Consider the following 19,089-nt stretch of genomic DNA (forward strand, 5'->3'; position numbering starts at 1 on the left):
TCCCACCTTTCAGGACACGTTTACCACACAGGGGAAGGGGGTTAAATATCTACAACGAAAACAAATATAAACCTGTCACAAACATTTTGCTGAGTGTAAACAGCGCCTTATCTTGCGATCTTGTCTCTTCAGCCCATCAGCTGGGTGAGGCAACCTGCTCTGCACCCCTGCACGCTGACGGTCCATTGCACCTTCTGCATTTTTCGCTGACAGTAAAAACACCAAAAAAAAAACAAAAAAAAAAAAAAAAGGAAAAGAGAAAAGGCAGAAAAGTCCTTTTTGCTTTGGAGCAGCCCAAGGACAGCAGCGTCTTGCTGCCGCTCCCCTTGGCGGCCAGTTTGGCTCCCCGCGTCGGTGTTTGCTGCTAAACCCTGTAATTATCATTATTATCCCAGCTGAGGGGCTGGGGCAGCTACTGGCTGCATCCCAACAAGTTCATCTTTAGGATTTTAGGTGCATCTGCACTGAAAACACACCAAAACCCACGGTGTGGATCCCTGGATCAGCATCTCTTCCAAACCTGCCATTTCCTCAACAAAACCCACGGGAAACAAATTCTGCTCCATCCCCTTGTGGAAATTACACGAGGCTGCTCCCCAAATGATCCTTCAGATCCAGCTCTGGATTTTTAAGGCTGGGGATGATTTCCACCAAGGAGTTTCAGGCTCTGTAAATGAGAGATGTGCAGCACTTGGTAAGCTGAAATGTGATTTTAAAATAACCTGGGTTTCAGGCTAGATTCCAAACAGAGCCTGTGGTTCTGCCAGGTTTATTAGAGGTGAAGAGGAGGAAAAGAAACTGCAAGAACCACATTTCCTAGTGGAAACGTTCTGGGGTTTTTTATTGAAGGGGAAGGTAAGATCTAAAGCAGCTTCATATTTTCTGGGGTTTCCCCCCTTCAAATTCTGCAGGAAATATTAGTGAAACCTCAGCAAACGGATGGCTCCCCCCAGGGCCCTAACCCCCCGTGCACTTTTCTTGCAGGTGGGAAGAAATTCCCAGATGGGAATTCGAGCAAGAGCAAGCGCAAGCCCCGCTCCGTGGGTTTGCTCTGCAAATCTCAAGACGAGCACGTTCCAAAACTCTTCGGCGGCTCCTAGAGGAACACAAGGCCGGGATACAGATGTCAGCTCCCGCCAGGCTGCAAAACCCCTCCCAGGATTTATTATTTTTCCCCCTCCAGCGCGATGACGAAGGGATTTTTTCCGACCCTGGGAGGTGCCAAGTGTTCAGGCAACACTAGAAGGCACCATCCCGCCAGGCAGAGCTCAGCGCCCGGCTGAGGAAAGCCACCAACACGAGCCTAAAACAAACAAACGAAAAGACACAAAAAAAAAAAAAAATCAGAATATTTTATTTCCTTGAGCTCCAGTGATACAACTGTAGCAGCATTTCACAAACGAACTCCTGCATTGTTAAATGCATATTTAAGGAAACACATTAGATTCCAAGGCAGGCGAAATAAAAAAATATATCAAGAACTGCGGACAAAATTACTCATCCTCCCCCTTAAATAATATGTGCGTTTGTTGCAGACAAAGCAGCAGTACATGTTTCACATACCAGGTTAAAATAAAACTTAAAGACTCGCAGCAAAACTTTCAAATGCAAACCTAGGGGAGACCAGGAGCAACAGCTTTGGTGACGGGGCTTTCGCCTGAGGAATCCAGCATTACGTACAGCGAGAAACATTTTAAACATATGAGACCTCTGCAATTATTAGACCAGCTGGGCACGTTCCCAGCTGCAGAACGGGAAGGCTGGTTTGATCGGGTACACGGAATAACACGCAAAGAGCTCTATGAACATACAAGGGCTCCTCACCCACTCTCAGCTTGAGGGAGAGCAAGTTCCCAAGAAAGTTTGGTTGATAATTGTGTGCTCAAAACTCGGGACACACTCATATTTTTCTGGCTAGTGACCAAAATGGGACGCTGCCTCCCCAGCCCAGTACGATGCTCAGATGGCCAAACCCGTGACCACCGGCTCTGTCCCCTCGGCAAGTCCGTCCTTCGCATCCCAGCTCCTCACAGGTTACTCCAAATGGGAGATTAATTTCTCCCAGAATAGCCAAGGTGAAGTCAGAAATATTAAAGCTAAGCGACCGGAGGAAGAGGATGATGCACTGGGGACCATTCGCCGAGTGCAACTCCAACCTGCCGAAGCCACACTGAAAAAGCTCTCGCCTTCCACCTTATGCTACAATTTGCCTCTTTAACATTAAAGTGACCCAAAATTTTCACCTAAGTGTTTATGCCCATCCCCAACGGAAATATTTTGTGCAGTTCTGGTTCCTGTTAGTGATTCTCCAGTTTTTAAAGTCAATAGAAAAAGACATGCAAGGCTCACAGACAGCTTGAAGTCCAAGGACCGGGGCTTTCTGCAGCCGCACCGCCAACACCAGCGGCCTCAAGCTTACAATTTTTGTACACTTTTAAGACACAGGGTGCATTTGACACAGTGATTAATTCCGTTTAAGTGGCAAAAAAAGGCATCGAGAAGCCCATTCCACCACTATCGGCGGTACAAGGTTAATTTACGCAAGGCACACGCAACACCACCCCGAGAGGTGCTCTTTGATTTACCTTCTCCAAATAACGGAGCAAAAGGATTAGCTCTGCTTAGTGTCATCCTGCGCAACGTGCCTGGCTGAGGGGACACCCCCAGTGACACGTGCCAGCCCAAAAAGCCCCCAGTCCCCCCCCCCAGACTCGAAGCTGCATCTCCACGAGCTGCCCCAGCAGCTGCTGGCAAGTCCCAGGGAGGATGGGGATTTGCCAAGCGGTGTCCTGGAACTTACACTTACACATCCAGGCCCCCGAAACCTCCTCGTTGGCCCCTGCTCACCTGAGTCACTGGCCAAAGGATGAACGTGGGGACGCCGAAGGATGCTCGGGAAGAGCAGGGCACGCAGCAAAGCTTCAGCCCATCCCGAGCAGGCACAAAGCTCAGCATCCCATGGCTAAAAACCAAACCCACAGCACTAGCAACCTCTCTAGGCTGGTTTGTCTTTTTTTTTTTTTTTTCCTCCCAGAGACGAGCAGCAGCTTATTGTCAAACAAGGGCTGGGAGGTGGCTTTGGTTCTGCAGGTGGGACTTGCCCACGGCTGGTTTGGTGCTGCCGGGACGCAACCCAAGAGCCGAATTACAAACAGAAGCTCTGGTGTCCCCCAGGCTTCCACCCCACCGGCCATCGAGACGCGCACGGTCGCTCCCATAAGCGGGATCGGGGCCTTAGTGAAAAAAAAGTATGAATAAATTACGGGAGGATGAAGACTGTTCAGCTATCACACACCATTAAAAATGTACCTTTAAAACAAAAAAAAAGTTCGCAAAAAAATACTCTTCCTTAAAATCTATATTTTTTTTTAAGAGTCTCCTTGTAAAAAAAAAAAAAAAAGTTGATAGTTTCCTCCTCTCCCCCACCGAGTGACCGGGTATTTTGGGGTGCCCCTCCTTGGTGTCCTACAGCTTCCCAAAGCGGTGTCCCCATTCCTTCCCCCATCCCAGCAAGTCTCCAGGGGCTCCCAAGGACCTTGACACCCACAAGAGAATCCAGGCCACTGTTTGGGGGCTAAATGCTGTATAATTAAAGCCAATCTGGCTATAAAAATAAATGCTTTTCTGTCTTCCTTACACAGGATGGAAGAATTTAGCCCTTTTTAAACAGCTCAGCATCTAGCTGTTATAGTATTTAAAAAACAACCCAAATGCCTACATAGAAAAATAAAGGATAAACATTATCCATCTATTTTATATTTATATAAAAAGTAAGTTCTGTGACAAGATATTCTGCATCTTCGCTGTAAAAAAAAATCCCAGCCTAGGCTGTATAACCTAAGCCTTCTGTTGAGGAGTAAGCTGCATCTTCAAACTTATTCAGAGAAAAATATCAGTTAGCAATTCCGCTTCTCCAAAATAAAGTTATTAAATAGATATATTATTATAAGTCTTTATAAACTATGTCACTGTTTAAGCGAGGAGGGGAACGGGTGACTGAGGACCACTTTAACCTTCCCTGGGGAGGGAAAAGCGGCCGTCAGCTGCGAACCCCCCGGCAACCTGGTGTGTCCCCCGGCAGAGCCCCGGAGGGGACACGGGGGCTCCAATCCACTCCCACCACGTCCCTTCACAAGGATGCTCTTTTTTCCAGCTTGTGCTTTGTGAGAAAGTACTTGAAGAACTCATACACGGACCAGGCGATGGCCGTTGAAGGCATCTGGTAGATGACACGTGCCTGCACCCCCCTGAAATACCCCGAGACGCCCCCCAGCTGATAGACAGTCTTGAAGGCGTTGAGCATGCCCGAGAGGTGCCCGCTGATGTTCACCGAGCTCAGCGCCGTGTTCTCCTGGGTGTTGAGCAGGGTCTTGCAGACGTCCAGGGGGGTGGTGGCGGCGGCGGCCACGGCCCCCGCGACGGCACCGGAGACGATGTGGGACCGAGGGTTGTAGTCCCGGCGGGGGTTGATCTGCTCCTGCATGAATTCGTAGGTGATGAAGTGAATGGCCTGGAAGGGGACGTTCATGGTGAGCTGGGTGGTGTAGCTGCGGTAGAAGGCACCGAATCCCTCCGTCCTCTGCACTGTCCTGATGCAGGACAGGACGGACTTGTAGGGCGAGTTGAACATCTGCATCCGCTGCTTCACCACTGGCCGCGGGACGGACGGCGGCGGGCGGGACAGACACAGGGACACAATGACTCATGAGCCACGGCACAACTTTCCTGGTCATTGCAACACCCAGCACCAAGTCCCAACCGTCCGAGCCCAACCTCCCCTTCCAACCCCCATCTGCTACGACATAAATCGGGCGTCTCCGCAGCCATGAGCTCCTTATCGACAGGATTTTACCGTTTTACATCCTCTGCTTCCCTCAGCCTGCCCAGTGCCCCAAAACCCCCAACGCAACAAGTGAGAGAAGCAGGTGAGAGCTCAGCCCTGGTCCAACCACCCTCCGCTTCCACAGGCTAATGTGTTCCTCTCCTCAAGCCTAATTAGGAACCTTTAATTCTAGAAAGGCATTAAGACAGCCTGATAAGGACCTTCGGATGCATCTGTGAGGAGGCAGAGCTGTTGTGTGGAAAAATTCGTATACCATGAGGACAGGGGGAGAAAGGTGATTAAATAACTGTACGGCACCCGGCAAGTGAGACGACCCCTCCTGCGGTTCCAATGACATGGAACAACTCCCACTGACTTAAGCAAAAGGTCTATTAACTTAATTTATTTAGTCAGCGCAGGGCATTACCTTCAGCAGGATTCATCACTGCGTCGTGGAGTAGCGTGGCCACGCTCCCAGCTATACCTGCAAGAAACAAAAGCATCCTTCAAAAAAAATAATATTCAGAAGCCACAGGCTTGCTTGGGCATCAATATCCAGAGAGGCAGCAGCCGATGGTGCTGGAACCCACGTGTCCCCAGCATCCCGGTACCGCCAGCTCCGCGACAAACCCGCGGGAGCATCCAGCAACAACGGCAGACAAAGAAAAACATCCGGAGCAGCTCCACAGAAACCAGGATCCGCTCCGCAGGATCCCAGGCAGCACCTTTGCTACTCCCTACAACAACCCACGAGGCTTTGCCTGCACAAGACGCCACCGGCTTCACTGAACCTGCGCTGGACCGAGAGGTGAGCGAGGTTTAGAACTGGCTCAGCGCATCCGTAATTAGGCATTTTCATCCATGTGAACGCTAATTGCACGGATTCTGCAAACACCCAGCCAGCCGTTAATGATTCCGCAGTTGGCTCTAGGATGGGCGCCTCCAGCCACACCTTGTCCTTTGATGTAGGTTTCCATGTCAAATTCTCTCTTGCCCAAATGACTTTCGGTCATTTCTCATTAACACAGCGCTTCAGTTTTCCTGCTGGGACTGAAAGCCTGTAGCTACTTGAAAGGCAAACGCACCTTACTAGCAAAAAGCAGCAAGCCAAAAGGATATTATATACCCTCAAACGAGCTGGTGGAGCTAAATCAAGTGACTGTCACGGCAGATTCCATCACGTCAAAGACGAGGCAGAAGCATCTTCTGCACAAACCCTTTCGTAACGCCCCTGGCTCAGTTCGAGGGTTGAGGCCTGTATCTAGTGGAGTGCCTCAAGGGTCAGTTCTGGGACCAATACTGTTCAATATATTCATCAATGACTTGGATGAGGGAATTGAGTGTACTATCAGCAAGTTTGCTGATGACACCAAGCTGGGAGGGGTGGCTGACACGCCAGAGGGCTGTGCTGCCATCCAGCGAGACCTGGACAGGCTGGAGAGTTGGGCGGGGAAAAATTTAATGAAATATAACAAGGGGAAATGTAGAGTCTTGCATCTGGGCAGGAACAACCCCAGGTTCCAGTACAGGTTGGGGAATGACCTATTAGAGAGCAGTGTAGGGGAAAGAGACCTGGGGGTCCTGGTGGACAGCAGGATGACCATGAGCCAGCACTGGGCCCTTGTGGCCAAGAAGGCCGATGGGACCTGGGGTGTATTAGAAGGGGGGTGGTTAGTAGGTCCAGAGAGGTTCTCCTGCCCCTCTACTCTGCCCTGGTGAGACCTCATCTGGAATATTGTGTCCAGTTCTGGGCCCCTCAGTTCCAGAAGGACAGGGAACTGCTGGAGAGAGTCCAGCGCAGCCACGAAGATGATTAAGGGAGTGGAGCATCTCCCTTATGAGGAAAGGCTGAGGGAGCTGGGGCTCTTTAGCTTGGAGAAGAGGAGACTGAGGGGTGACCTCATTAATGTTTATAAATATATAAAGGGTGGGTGTCACGAGGATGGAGCCAGGCTCTTCTCGGTGACAACCAACAGTAAGACAAGGGGTAATGGGTTCAAGCTGGAACACAAGAGGTTCCACTTAAATGTGAGAAGAAACTTCTTCTCAGTGAGGGTGACGGAACACTGGAACAGGCTGCCCAGGGGGGTTGTGGAGTCTCCTTCTCTGGAGACATTCAAAACCCGCCTGGACGCCTTCCTGTGTAACCTCACCTGGGTGTTCCTGCTCCGGCAGGGGGATTGGACCAGATGATCTTTCGAGGTCCCTTCCAATCCCTAACATTCTGTGATTCTGTGTTTCTGCTGGTACTGCAGAATTGCTGGATCTAAAAGCAAAAGCCTTCCTGGTGGAAGCAAAACCTTTCACGAAGAATGCGAGCACGCAAGGATGCAGCGTACTTCACCATGTTGGAGATGCGTGGAGCAACCCGAACTGCAAACCTCAAGAGGTTTAGATGATGCCTTCAACGTAACACCAGAAACAGCCTGCAACTGCCCCTGAACACCTCTTGTACAACGCACTGATGACTTGTGCGAGATTAATTTGAGATTAAAGATGTATTGCAGAAGCAAAGGTTAGACGAGGGCTTTGGAGGGGGCTCAGTGTTGCCGTCAGGCGCTTCCAAAGCGGGTGCCGAGACCTGCAAAACCCTGGGGCTACGTTTGCGTCTTGCATCCCTCCCGTACAGGTATTTACAGGCTGAACGCAGGCCGAGCACAGCAAAGGATGCCAGGCTAAGCGTGTGAAGCAAGCACGGGACAGGCTGTTAATTGCAAGCTTTTTTTTGTGCAGAAAAAAAAAAAAAAAACCAAACCAAAAATACCATTGGCCAAGTGGCTGTTTCCTCCATGCTGGATAGAATCGCTTAGAGACTTTTTCATTTTTTCATAGCAGGCAAAGTACATTGCGTGGGCAGGGCCGGCCCCCAGCATGGTGACATTAATCCCACGTAAAGGCCTCCAGAAACCCTCCGTAAGGACAATCTTCTTCAGAGCTTCGTACACGCTCCTGTACTGGGCTTTGGGGTCCGGCTGCAAGCTCTGCATCCGTGTCTGCAACAAAGCACACGAAGGGAGAGGCCTCAGTTACCCGTCTTTAATGCAACAAGCACAAGCCATAGAGAGTTAAAGAGCTACGAGACTTCCAAGATCACTAGAGGGGTCAATAATGTGCTCCCTGGTTGCTCCCATGCCGGGGCCACGGCACTATTTATCCACGCTTTGCCTGCCAGACCAGCAAAATTAACTCTACGCTCCCATTGCGACACCAAAATGTTACGAGGCTGCTCAGACAAGCGCTCAGAGGGAAGTGTAACCTCTGCTCTTGTTTATGCAGGGAAAGTACAAGGAATTAAGGTAACGCCGTTGTTCAAAAGGCTCCGGTGAAGAAATACAGTTAGGTCTTTAATTGCCTCTTGCTTACAACACTCCCGTGTCTGCCCCGGCTTGTTTCTCCTGCAGTTGCTCAGCTGCTTTTGACACTTGGTGCTCAGAGTCAGCCTGCTCGGTTGGGAAACAAGTTTCCTAGAAGGGCAAAGTAAGAAAAACAGGGTACCGGCAGTAACCCCCCCCATGGAAGGTGAGACAGGTAAAGGCCACCCCATACTCCTGCACAGTGACCCAAAGAATCAGAATCACAGGTTTGGGTTGGAAAGGGCATTTTTGGGTCATTTAGTCCCACCCCTGCCGTGGGCAGGGACATGGGCACCAGCTCAGGTTGCTCAGAGCCCCGTCCAGCCTGGCCGGGGATGTCTCCAGGGATGGTTCATCCACCACCTCGCTGGGCAGCCTGGGCCAGGCTCTGTCTCAGTGTCAAAATGACCCAGCTGGTGACCACGTGTCCCCCAGCAGCCTGGAGAACACCGAGCTGCCCTTCACCCCCACCTTCCTTCGCCCCGTCTTCCCTCCCACCAGGTTCCTGAGCTACAATAAGCGGTTTCACCCGCAGCTTTGCTCAACAGTCCCCAACGGGCTTCTCTTCCACGGATTTTTGAAGGTTGCGAAGCTTCTGGCGTCCGAAGCGTCCTATTAAACTCATTGTCATCGCTTAATTACGCGCCGTGGGAAAAGTTTCTTCTTTTAGCTTGTTTCAGGCTCAAAGCCCTTGCAATGACGACGCCACCTCCTCAACCGCCCCAGCGAGAGCGAGTAAACCTGGAGCATCGAGATGCTCCTGCTGAGCAGCCCCCAAGGCTGGTACGGCAAAAATGGCCTGAACAGATGCAGGCTTTGGAGGGGGCTTCACACCTCAAAACACAAACACAGAAAGCTCCTGGCAAAGGGCACAGCCACAAGAGGCGAGTGTTTAGCGACGTGTAACCGGCTCCATCAAATTAATGCTCTTTTACGGAGAAGCCGGAGAACTGCAATTAAGAGGTTTTGACGGCGTGAGCTGGGACGCCCCATTTGCAGGATAAAGTTTCCCCCAAACGCTTTGGCAAAGCGACACGAGCGGTTCCGTCCCCAGCAGAGATTCAACAGCCCTTGAAGGAGCCAGGAGTGCCCGTGTCACCCCCGTGCTCCCCCGTGGGGACACATCCCTTCCAGCTTATTAATTCACTTCACTAATTAGCTAGGAGGCAATACTACAGATAAGCTTTCAGGCAAGATTAAGTCAATAAAAGTGCTGCAGGTTTGGACTTTTTGTCTCCCCAGACCACTCTAGTTAGTGGAAACTGAGTAGCACGTTCACATGCGCTTTCTGAGACCAAGGAAGAGATTAGAGCCGAATTCAGGACTTTAACCCAGTATAAAACAACCAAGCTATAAAAGCAGCAAAGCAATATGTGTGGCTAAGCCAAACAAATCATTGCATTTGTAGTAAATATTCTAGAAAAAACTGCATAGGAATTACATTTGCCAAGTGACTTAATTCAGCAGCTTGCTGAATTTCAGACTTGAGCATCGGGCGGTGACCATGACAAGCCATCAACTACAACAGGGAATTTGGCAGCCTCAAGCAAAGCTTCCCGTTTCAGAGCACCAAATGCTTGGAAACCTGCGAACGGCACTGGAAATAAACCCAAAGGCTCAGAAAAACCCTCCCGTAAAGGCAGCGACATCCCCGAATTATCTTGCCATTTTAAAACGGGTTTTAAATCCAACCCGCAGCCCTCGCTGAGCAGGTTTAAGGGTCTTGCAACCTTCCCATCCCGCGGATGCTCATCAGGAGGGGCTGGATTTCCCCGTGCCCCGGAGAATCTCCCGGCAGCCGTTTCGCCGTCAGCGTGACTCAGCACAACCCTGCATCAGCTGGGCTTTGTGTGCCATGGGGTTTTGTTGGTTTGGTTTTTTTTTTCCTTTCCCTCCGCTAGTTTTAACTTGTAGGCAGCCTCCAGAACCGACCCCGGGAGAACTCCATCTCGCCTCGGTATATTGCTGGGATGCCTTCGAAGCGGGTATAATTTTAAGTATGCAGCAGCATCACTTCATCAGGAAGGTAATGAGGGACAAGTGCTCCTGTGGAGCAATAAATTACCAGCTTGGCATGTGCAGGAAGAAAGCACATGGTGCTGTGCTGTCGGGAACCGACCCCGAGTATCTCCACCCTCCCTGCGGACCAGCTGCTTTCACATGGGAGTGGATAAATAACAAAAATAAATTTTTATTTTTCTGCTGGTCGCCCGAGCCATTCTAAAGCTCTCGCCGTGCCCCAAAACGGGCAGTAAGCATCTGTTGGACCCACCCCTCCTGATGAGCATCCTCGGGACGGGAAGGTGAGGGGTTGTAAGACCCTTAAACCTGCTCAGCGAGGGCCTGCGAGCTGGATTTAAAACCCATTCGAAAATTCCAAGATAATTCAGGGACGTCGCTGCCTTTACAGAAGGATTTTTCTGAGCCCTTGGGTTTATTCCCAGCGCTGTTCATGGGTTACCACCATGCTCGCTGCCGTTTGCATCACCGCCACCGCAGCCTGATCCGCAGGCTTCCCCCTCTTATTAAAGCTGTGGACACAAACAGGACAAACAGCCCAAGGAGCGACCAAACCCAGGACCTCCTGCAACGCAAGAGGCGCGGAGCTGCAAACAGGTTCGGCTCTGGGTTTTGTCCAGGACGGGTTTATCGTGCTGTGAACAGGGCTGCTGTGCTGTGAGCTCTGCAGCCCGGTCACCTATCTGGAGCACGCAGCCTCCCCCGCCTCTTGCTAACCAGCCAAAAAATACCTCCCCACCTACTTAGATTAATCCTCACCGCATAAGGCAGTGACAACCGCCAGCGTCCCGGTAGTCCTGGTTTCGGCTTGGGCATAAGAGGCCCCACCAAAAGCCACGAGTTCAGGTTCCTCGGGTTGCCTGCTCTTTGTGGACCAGCAGCGTCTTCACGGATGCTGTTTGGGGGAGAACACGCAGCTTTCCTGCTGCCAGAGCGCAGCAACGTTCCAGGGCAGTTTTCTATCCAGAAAGGTTCTCCTGACGAGAGTCAGGTCTCTAATTCTGCATATTCTCGCGAAGGGTCACCGATTGGACACGCCACTGTACAAACAAGCCCAGATGTAGCTTGCCTTTGTGTTGTTTTGGGGTTTTTTATTTCTGAACATAGCACGCGTTCCCAAAGTTCAGCCTGCACGTTCATGTGACAGACAACCAGCCCGGTCTCCCCGCAGCTGACAAAAGGCAGGGAGAACACAATACGCTTTTACCAGGAAATAAGCAGCATTTCTGCAGCGACTGGGTCAGATCCGGAGAAGGCTTTGCTATTGCATTTTTTTTTTTTTCTCCTTTTTTTGCTGGGCTGTTTTGCAGCTCCCCAGCCAAGCAACGCGCTTGGTGTGGCACCCACTCGTGTGTGCAGAGGCCCACGGGAGGGGATTGTGGGACCAAACGGGTTGACCGTGACTTTCCAGCACCCCGACACTATCAGCTGGACCAGGAGCAGCTGCTCCCCTGGACCTGCATCAAGATGGGTGGATGCAGAACCTCCCACCGCCAAACCCAAGCCAAGGCGAGCATCCCTAACCCCAAAGTCTAAATAAACCCAAGCTGGAGCCACCAAAACACGCGCTCCATCCCTCCCAACAAGCCCCATCGTTCTTCTCCTTTCTTTCCCGCTCCCCTCTCTGGCATCGCGGATGTAGGCGAGACGTTTCGCCTGCCCTTCGCCCCAGGAGCTCCCATTCCAGCACAGGACCTCCCGCACCGGTTAGGAACGATGCGTGGTGTCCACAAAGCCGACCTGAACCAGCTTGGTTAGGAGCAGTTCAAGTTTTACAAAGAAGGAAGGGCCTGAGGAACAAGGACTTTTTGTCATTTATGCAACCGCCATCCTCTGCAAGGACGGGAGGTCCAAGCCCAGCACATCTCCAGTTTCCAGATGAGGACAAGAGCTTTTTTTCGCATCCTCAAGGCAGCTACTTTACTTGCTTCGGGAAAGCAGCTCCAGCCGCCTTGCAGAAAAGCCACCAAATGGCTTAAGCAAGAGGAGGCTCCAGGGGAGTCCTCCAGAAACTCCCCAAGAAGTCCTTGAGATGCTGATCTCTCCAATTAATTTGGAGACTGACCAGGCTTGCCAGGGCAGCTGTGTTGTCAGCGGCTACAAAACAAAACAAGCCTCGGCACATGAGAAACACCGTGTCTAAAAACATCCACACTTCGAGCCGGTGTTTTCTGACAACCACAGCGTGAAGCGGGTAAGACAGAAGCCAAGGTGTAGTTAAGGCTGAAGCTACCAGGGGGTCTTCAGCTTTAAAAGGAAAATGATGGGAAGGAAAAGGCACCAAGCAAACCGCAAATAATCGCAAGCCTCCAGACGCAGCTCTAGCTGGTAAAACACAGCCTGTAATGCACTTCCCCTCTGAAAAAAACCAGCAACACTGCTGCAAAATACACTTACAACTAGCAAATGCTTTAAGTTACAGCAGAAGAACCGCAGCGTGTGGGCACAGACATCGCGGCTTTGCACCCTCTCCCATCACATCCCAGCACGTGTCGCCCCACAAACGCCAGTGGCATCTCTGTGCATTTTCTACGCTGTGTCACAGGCGCATCTACGAACTCCGCAGAGGTCCACAGGGCACGATTTCCAGCGCTTGCCCCGGCTCGGCGCAGCAGGACACCAGCATCGCAGCCCGCCCTACCCTGACCCCGGCAAGCTCAGGAATTGTGCAAGTGTCTGAAGCAAACAATCCCCCAAATTAACGTATTTTCGGTTTCTCTTTGAGAGGAAATGACTTGCTGGAACCAAAACATTTCCTCCACAGCACGATGTCGCCAGGTGCCCAAAATGCCTCTTTCTGCAGCATCCACAACCCCCTACGACTCCTCCATGAGCTCTGCATGGCCGTCACCAACCCCAGGGATTATTACCCAAAAAGTCACGCTAAGGAAGGAGCTTTGCTGCTTTTCTGTAAGAGAGCAGCACATTTCCTATTGAAGCTTCAGCTGTGTTTAGTTACTTCTGTTACCAAAAAAAAAAAAAAACACAGCACCTTTTTTGGGGTCAGTTCTCACCTTTTGCCGTAGCAGACAGACAGAACAGACACAGAGCAGCACCCAAAACCTGCAACTTTCCATTTTCCCCCTGCTCCTGACACATGGGGCGATTTTGGCCATTGCCCCGCCGGAGCTTTCGCACAGCCTGAGTATTTTATCTGCTTCCCAGCACTTGGAGGCAGTTTGCTGAGCGGGATTATTCCCAGCATAAGGTATTATACTATCCTGGCACAGGCCCTGAAGCAACCACAGAATTCACTGCCCAGTGCAATGAGCACTTTTACCTTCCAACAAAGCACCTCCCACTCCGGGAAACCGGGCACAACTCCCGTTTTCTCCCTCTCTCTCTTTTCCCCTCAGAGGAAATGCCCTCTTAAAAAAAAAAAAAAGCCAACAAAACACGCCATAAAGTCCAGAGTGATGACACGCTGCTCCGACCGTGACTTGGCAGAAAATCCCGGGCTTGGTTGCGAAAGGAGCCGGTGCGGAGGCACTCGGGGTGGGCACGGACCCCGTCCCTCGGGGGGGACCCTGCCGTGTGGTCCAGCAGGCACAGACCCAGAGGGAAAACATGGGAATAAAGCAGAGAATATTTCCCTTGAGCGCTTATCGCAGCACACTGGCAAGACCTGCAGTGCCTCAAAGCGAAGGCATTTCCTCTCCTCTCCTCTTTCTCCCCTTTCAGGGCACCCTGCATTGAAAAGAGGAGAAATTAGAGCATCTGCTTGCAGCTTTTCCTGATCGGAGCACGGAGGATCTGTCAGGGCCAGTAATACAATATTGAGAGCATTTGGCTTCTCCCAACCTTATTTTCAATATTTTAAGCCTCCAGAGCAGTGCACTGGTAGGGCAGAGGGAGGAAATACCCTTTATGATACTCCCTACCACATCGGTGACACCATGAAGTCTTCCCTTGTGTGCACTCGACAGCACCAAGAGCAAACTCGTTAGTCCCGAGCAGCTCATGGCATCAAAACCCACCAACCCGCCGTGCACCTGCAGCCATGCGACCCCCTTTATAAGCCCCAACCCTGGTAAAGCCACCGCTGCCATGGGGCTGCGGTGACACGTAAGGTTGGGTTCACACCACTCGCAGCCGTCCTGGTGCGCGGACAGACCGGCTTTCCCCTCCCGGGCTGGGATTCCAATGCTACAGAAGGGAAAAGCTGCCTGGGGGGCTCCTGCTCCAGCCCCACGCTGGACGACGCTGGTGGCATCGCAGGGAGCAGGGTGAGGACTTTGCTTGCTGCAGGGCCCTGCGCACACCTTTGCACCGCGGGTTGCGCAAAGCTCGCCGGGGCCGAGGGCAGCGGGACGGCACCCGAGGGGCTGCGGGGACGGGTCCAGGGTGGGCGCGCAGCTCCAGCATCCAGAGATCTTGGGGTGACACCTCAGGCACCTTGCACACCCCCAGCACCTCGCTCATCCCCAGCACCTCTCGCACGCTCCCGGCACAACTCTGCTCTCCCAAAGCACCGTACACCCCCCCTGGAGCCCCGCGCACCCCAACGGCCCTTGCACGCTTTCCCACTGCACACCCCCAGCACCCCGCAAGGGCTCTCCCGCTTGTGCATGCGCCTCCGGTGCTACCGTGCATGCACCCCCAGTACCACCGTGCACGCACCGCCGGTGCTACCGTGCATGCACCCCCAGTACCACCGTGCACGCACCCTCGGTACCACCGTGCACGCACCCCCGCAGACCCCCGGTACCCCGCTGCACGCCCCCTCCGTACAACACACCCCCGTACGCCCCCGGTACCCCGTTGCACGCCCCCCCGAGCCCGGCAGCCGGCGGAGCAGATCCCGGAGATCCCACCGCGCCGTCCACGCACCTTGACCGAGTCCACCGGGTACATGACCGTGTGCTCCATGATTCCCGCCACCGCCCCGGCCATCATGTGGGTGCCGAGCGAGGCGCCGCTGGGCAGGCTCTCGTATTCCTCCGTACCCTCCATAGGCGGCGCGGGGGCGGCGGCGGGGTGTGGGGGGCCGGGCCCCGGGGGCGCCGCCGCGCTGCCCTCCACTCCGCAGCTCAGCTCCATCCGCCCGGTAGCGGTGTCGGGGGGGCCCGGGAGGGGGTACCGGGGGGGCCGCACGGGGCTCCCGCGCCGCCCCGGCCCCGCTTTAAAGCCGCGCCCGCGCCCCGCCCCGCCCCGCTCGGCGCCAGCCAATCGCGACGCGTCGCCGCCACCGCCCGCCTCCCGGGAGGGAGATTGGCGGGGAGGCCGACGAATGGCGGCGTAAAGACGGCGGGGTGGAGGAGTATGATTGGCTCTGGCGGCGGGGGGGGCGGGGCCGCGCGGCGCGTCCCGCCGCCGTACGAGCGCGCCCGTCGTGCAAGCGTGCGCGCTTTGCACAAGCGCTGAGTCTCTTGCACAAGCGGGCACCCCCAGGCGCGCGCTTGTGCGTGTGTCCCCGTGCAAGCACGAGCACAAGCGGGAGGGGGCTCGAGTCCACCCCGGCGCACCGTGCAGCAGCCGGGCCGGCCCCTGCAGCGTGTCGGGGTGCGAAGCGCTGACCCCCGTCGGGTGCAGAGCGTGCAGTCCCCGTGCGTTGCACACTCCCGTGCGTTGCACACTCCCGTGCGTGGGCCTGGGGGCCTTCCAGAGGGAGCACCACCGGCTGCACCCTGCCGTGTGCTCCCGAGCTGCTGCGGGGGGAAGCCGGGGCGGGGAGGAAGGTGCAAATCGCGGGCATTGCACGAGCAAAGGGGGGATTTTTCCTGGTCGCTGGGAGTAAAGCTGCTCTCGGCACATGGGCGTTGCACATCCCCAAACACGCCCGAGCGCTCCCCTGGGCACAAGCGAGGCCACGGGACCCGCTCAGCTCTTGTGCTGCTGCCGCTTTCTCTCGGAGGCTTTTCGCCTCCGATAGGATTTAATTTTGGTTGTGCTTTTGGGGGTTTCCTGGCTCACACAGAGCCCAGTGCACTCTCCCGTCTCCCCGTCCTGCACGGCCAGGGCAGCGGGATGAGACACCACGTCATCCCCTCTGCGTGGGCTTGAGCCTTGGCGTGGGCAAGAAAAGTCCACGGAAGGGCTCAGGAGAGTTTGCTGCCTCTCCCTGCAAAGGCTTTTTGGGACAACGGGATCCACAGGGACCACCGTCCATCGCCACAGCTCCTGCTCCACCGCAGAGCCTTTAATCCTGGCCTGTCTGCAGGAGAAATGAGCTCAGCCCATAGCCCGGCACCCCCAAAAAGCTCCACTTTCCCCTGTATTTTGGATGATCTCTTTGTTCCACCACGAAATCAGCCCAAGCCAATTACATTTGACAAGACTCAAATAGATGGAGGCAAAGCCTTCATGGGCCAGGGTTCCAGGAGCAGCCTCGACTTTTCATTTTCATTTCATTTCGTTTCATTTCGTTTCATTTCATTCCATTCTTCCTTGAAGGATTATTTGGAATTTGACCTTGCTGGGAAGGTGGCATTGCATAGCGTGTACAGAAATCAAGGTTAACCATTTGCATGAAGCACTGAGATAATGCCAAAGCAATTTATTGCTGCTTGAGCCTTGGGAAGGAAGAAAACCATCCTCCGAGGGCCCAAAAAAGCCAAAAAATAAAGTGCTTGGTTTTCTTGTTAGCCATGAAATGAACACATGTGAGGCAAGAAAAGCCTGGTCCGTTCTCATCCTCGCCGTCCCATGAAACCAGTCCCAAAACCTGGAGAAAGCAGAGACCAGACCGAGTCCTTCAAGAACGTGCAATTGAACACAGCGATCGCTAAATCTCTCCTTCCTTTCCCCTTCATCTTGCCCCCCCTTGCACGCCCCCCTGGATTATCACAGCTTTGTTACCTCCCAAAGAGACCGAACAAAATACATGTTGCTGACTGATGGTTTGACACGGTGCTCTCCAGCTGAAATGACATTTTGGAGCTGGAGAGCCACGTGCATCCACGTAATTCCGGCAGAGCCCTCCCCGCTGCTCACCCGTGTCTGCGAGACGTAAATCAAACACGGGCGCAAGAGCTTCCTTTTTGCCAGGCAGCCTTATTCAAGGAAACGGATGCTTTAAAACCCAGAGGGGAACACTTTCCAGTATTGCCCCACGCAGTTTATCTAGGTTTTCTACCCCACAAACAACAGTCAACAGCAGCTGATCTTCTCTTGGCAGCGCCGAGGAGGGTGGGGAAATTACAGTGTCACTTACCTTGATGAGCCCTTTCCTCTATAATCTTAGGTCTTGCTCCCTGATAAGAAATTGTATGAATCAGTGTGAAATACGGCGCTGTTGAAATACGCTGTTTCCAGGCAGGAGCAGGTTGTATTTTAATCTGAAATGAGGACTCCTTTCTGCCCCTGCCAGGAGCCACCCCTGGGCACAGGGAGCCGGAGGTGCCCAAGAGATGCACAAACCGAGGATTTTCCCCACGTTTGTGAAGAAGGGACAAAATTATTCATCATTTGTGGAGGGAAAACGGGGCAGGGAGCCTGGTCTCGCTTGTAGCTTTGTGACATCACACGTCCCACAGGCAGGAAAAGGAGCAGCCTGTGTCTCTTGGGTGGTTTCCTGCCATCCCTGCCTGGCGTGGTAAATAAGAGTCATCACCAAAGCGAACTCTACCCCATTTACAAAACCAGTCGGTGTTGTGCAATGATTCCCTCGCTGCCTCCCAGGGCACAACCACTGCTCGGTGCATCCCGTCCCGGAGCTCCCCTGGGGTTTGCGGGTCCCTTGGGTGCTCCCCGAGCCCCAAACCCCATCAGGGCAGAGAAGCAGCACAGGGCAAAGCCATCTGCACCGCTAAAAGTACAGTTTGGCTGCAGGCTGCACGGAGCACGCTCATTTATATTAATACACCGACAAGTCGATGCGAAATACGCCGCCGCAACCTGCACGTGCGTTGCATCACTGCGAGCAGCTGAATGATGAATCAGCCCCACGGATCTTGCATATAACCTTCTTCATAGGGCCTTTGCAAAGCAGAAATGCAACACAAACGTAACGAGAAATGAGAAACGACCTGCAAAATGAAGCTAAATGCTCCATAAGCCACGCAAAGAAGGTGGCCGCAGCCCCCAGACCATCTGCCGGGTGCTCCCCAGCTGATTAGGAGGATCCAGTTGTGCTTATCGTGGTTCTTGGCCGGGCAGGAGCTGCGGGACACGGCGGCTGCACGCACGCCGATAACGCAGGAGTGTCCGCCTTCCGGGAACCACAGAAATTGTGGCTTATCTACAAGATCCAGCGAGATACGTCTAATTTTTTTTTTTTCACTTTCCAAATCTACAAGTTCTCGAACACCTTGTTTTCAGGGGGGGTTTATCCTGTTCACAAGCTGCCAGCTTGGGGGAGAGGGGGGGACGCGACTTCACCTCCAGCAGCGCGATGCCGCATAGCAGCACATTACAGGCCATTTTTTAAAATCCAGGCGTCCAGCAGCAGGTAATTGTATTTTTTATCGTGGAAAGGAAAAGGCACCTGTTTATGGCATGGTGCAAAGCGTTCACTTTAGAAGAGGGATCACGGCACACCAGCGCTTGGCCACCACCAGCCTCATCCCTCCTTAGAAATGTTCAAAACCTCAGAATAAATTTCAAATAGAGAGTCTGGACCTCATTCCCCCAAACTTTCCTTAGGTCAAAGGCAGCGTCAGGCTCAGAAGACGCCCTGGAAAAGGGATTTTCTGACACCAACTTGGGTTTTCCTGCCCTCTCGGGTGCGTTTTATGATGCTCCCGGGTGGAAGCGGCTGCAGGGGAATATCAAGCTCTAGGAAACACGATGCGTTCCCGTTATTTTTTTAATCTCTATATTCTCAAACGCCATAAAAATAAGCAAAGGGTATTGTTTTGCCTTCAGAGTGGACTGACCCACTTATTAGAGCATCCGTGCAAGGCATCCCCTGGCTTTAAGCCCTTGCTGAGCACAGAGAGGTGCCGGTAGGTAGAT

General features: G+C 53.2%; 1 protein-coding gene across 1 annotated transcript; it reads right to left on the bottom strand.

Annotated features, from left to right (window-relative positions):
- Positions 1–1,412: 1,412 nt before the first annotated feature.
- SLC25A37 (solute carrier family 25 member 37) lies at positions 1,413–15,249 on the bottom strand. The gene is made up of 4 exons (XM_065651659.1): positions 15,025–15,249; positions 7,587–7,815; positions 5,250–5,306; positions 1,413–4,650 (listed from the first exon to the last, which is right to left on the bottom strand). The coding sequence occupies exons 1-4, from the start codon at positions 15,232–15,234 to the stop codon at positions 4,130–4,132; spliced, it is 1,017 nt and encodes a 338-aa protein (XP_065507731.1). The 5' UTR covers positions 15,235–15,249; the 3' UTR covers positions 1,413–4,129.
- Positions 15,250–19,089: the final 3,840 nt, after the last annotated feature.

The sequence above is a fragment of the Caloenas nicobarica genome, chromosome 25 (genome assembly GCF_036013445.1).
Source record: "Caloenas nicobarica isolate bCalNic1 chromosome 25, bCalNic1.hap1, whole genome shotgun sequence".
Taxonomy (NCBI): domain Eukaryota; kingdom Metazoa; phylum Chordata; class Aves; order Columbiformes; family Columbidae; genus Caloenas; species Caloenas nicobarica.

Coding starts and splice junctions, on each gene's coding strand:
- SLC25A37 (XM_065651659.1), bottom strand. CDS start 15,234: ATGGAGCTGAGCTGCGGAGTGGAGGGCAGCGCGGCGGCGCCCCCGGGG. Junction 7,816..15,024: donor ACCCGGTGGACTCGGTCAAG/GTGCGTGGACGG, acceptor GCTTTGTTGCAG/ACACGGATGCAGAGCTTGCA. Junction 4,651..5,249: donor AGTGATGAATCCTGCTGAAG/GTAATGCCCTGC, acceptor TCCCGCGGCCAG/TGGTGAAGCAGCGGATGCAG.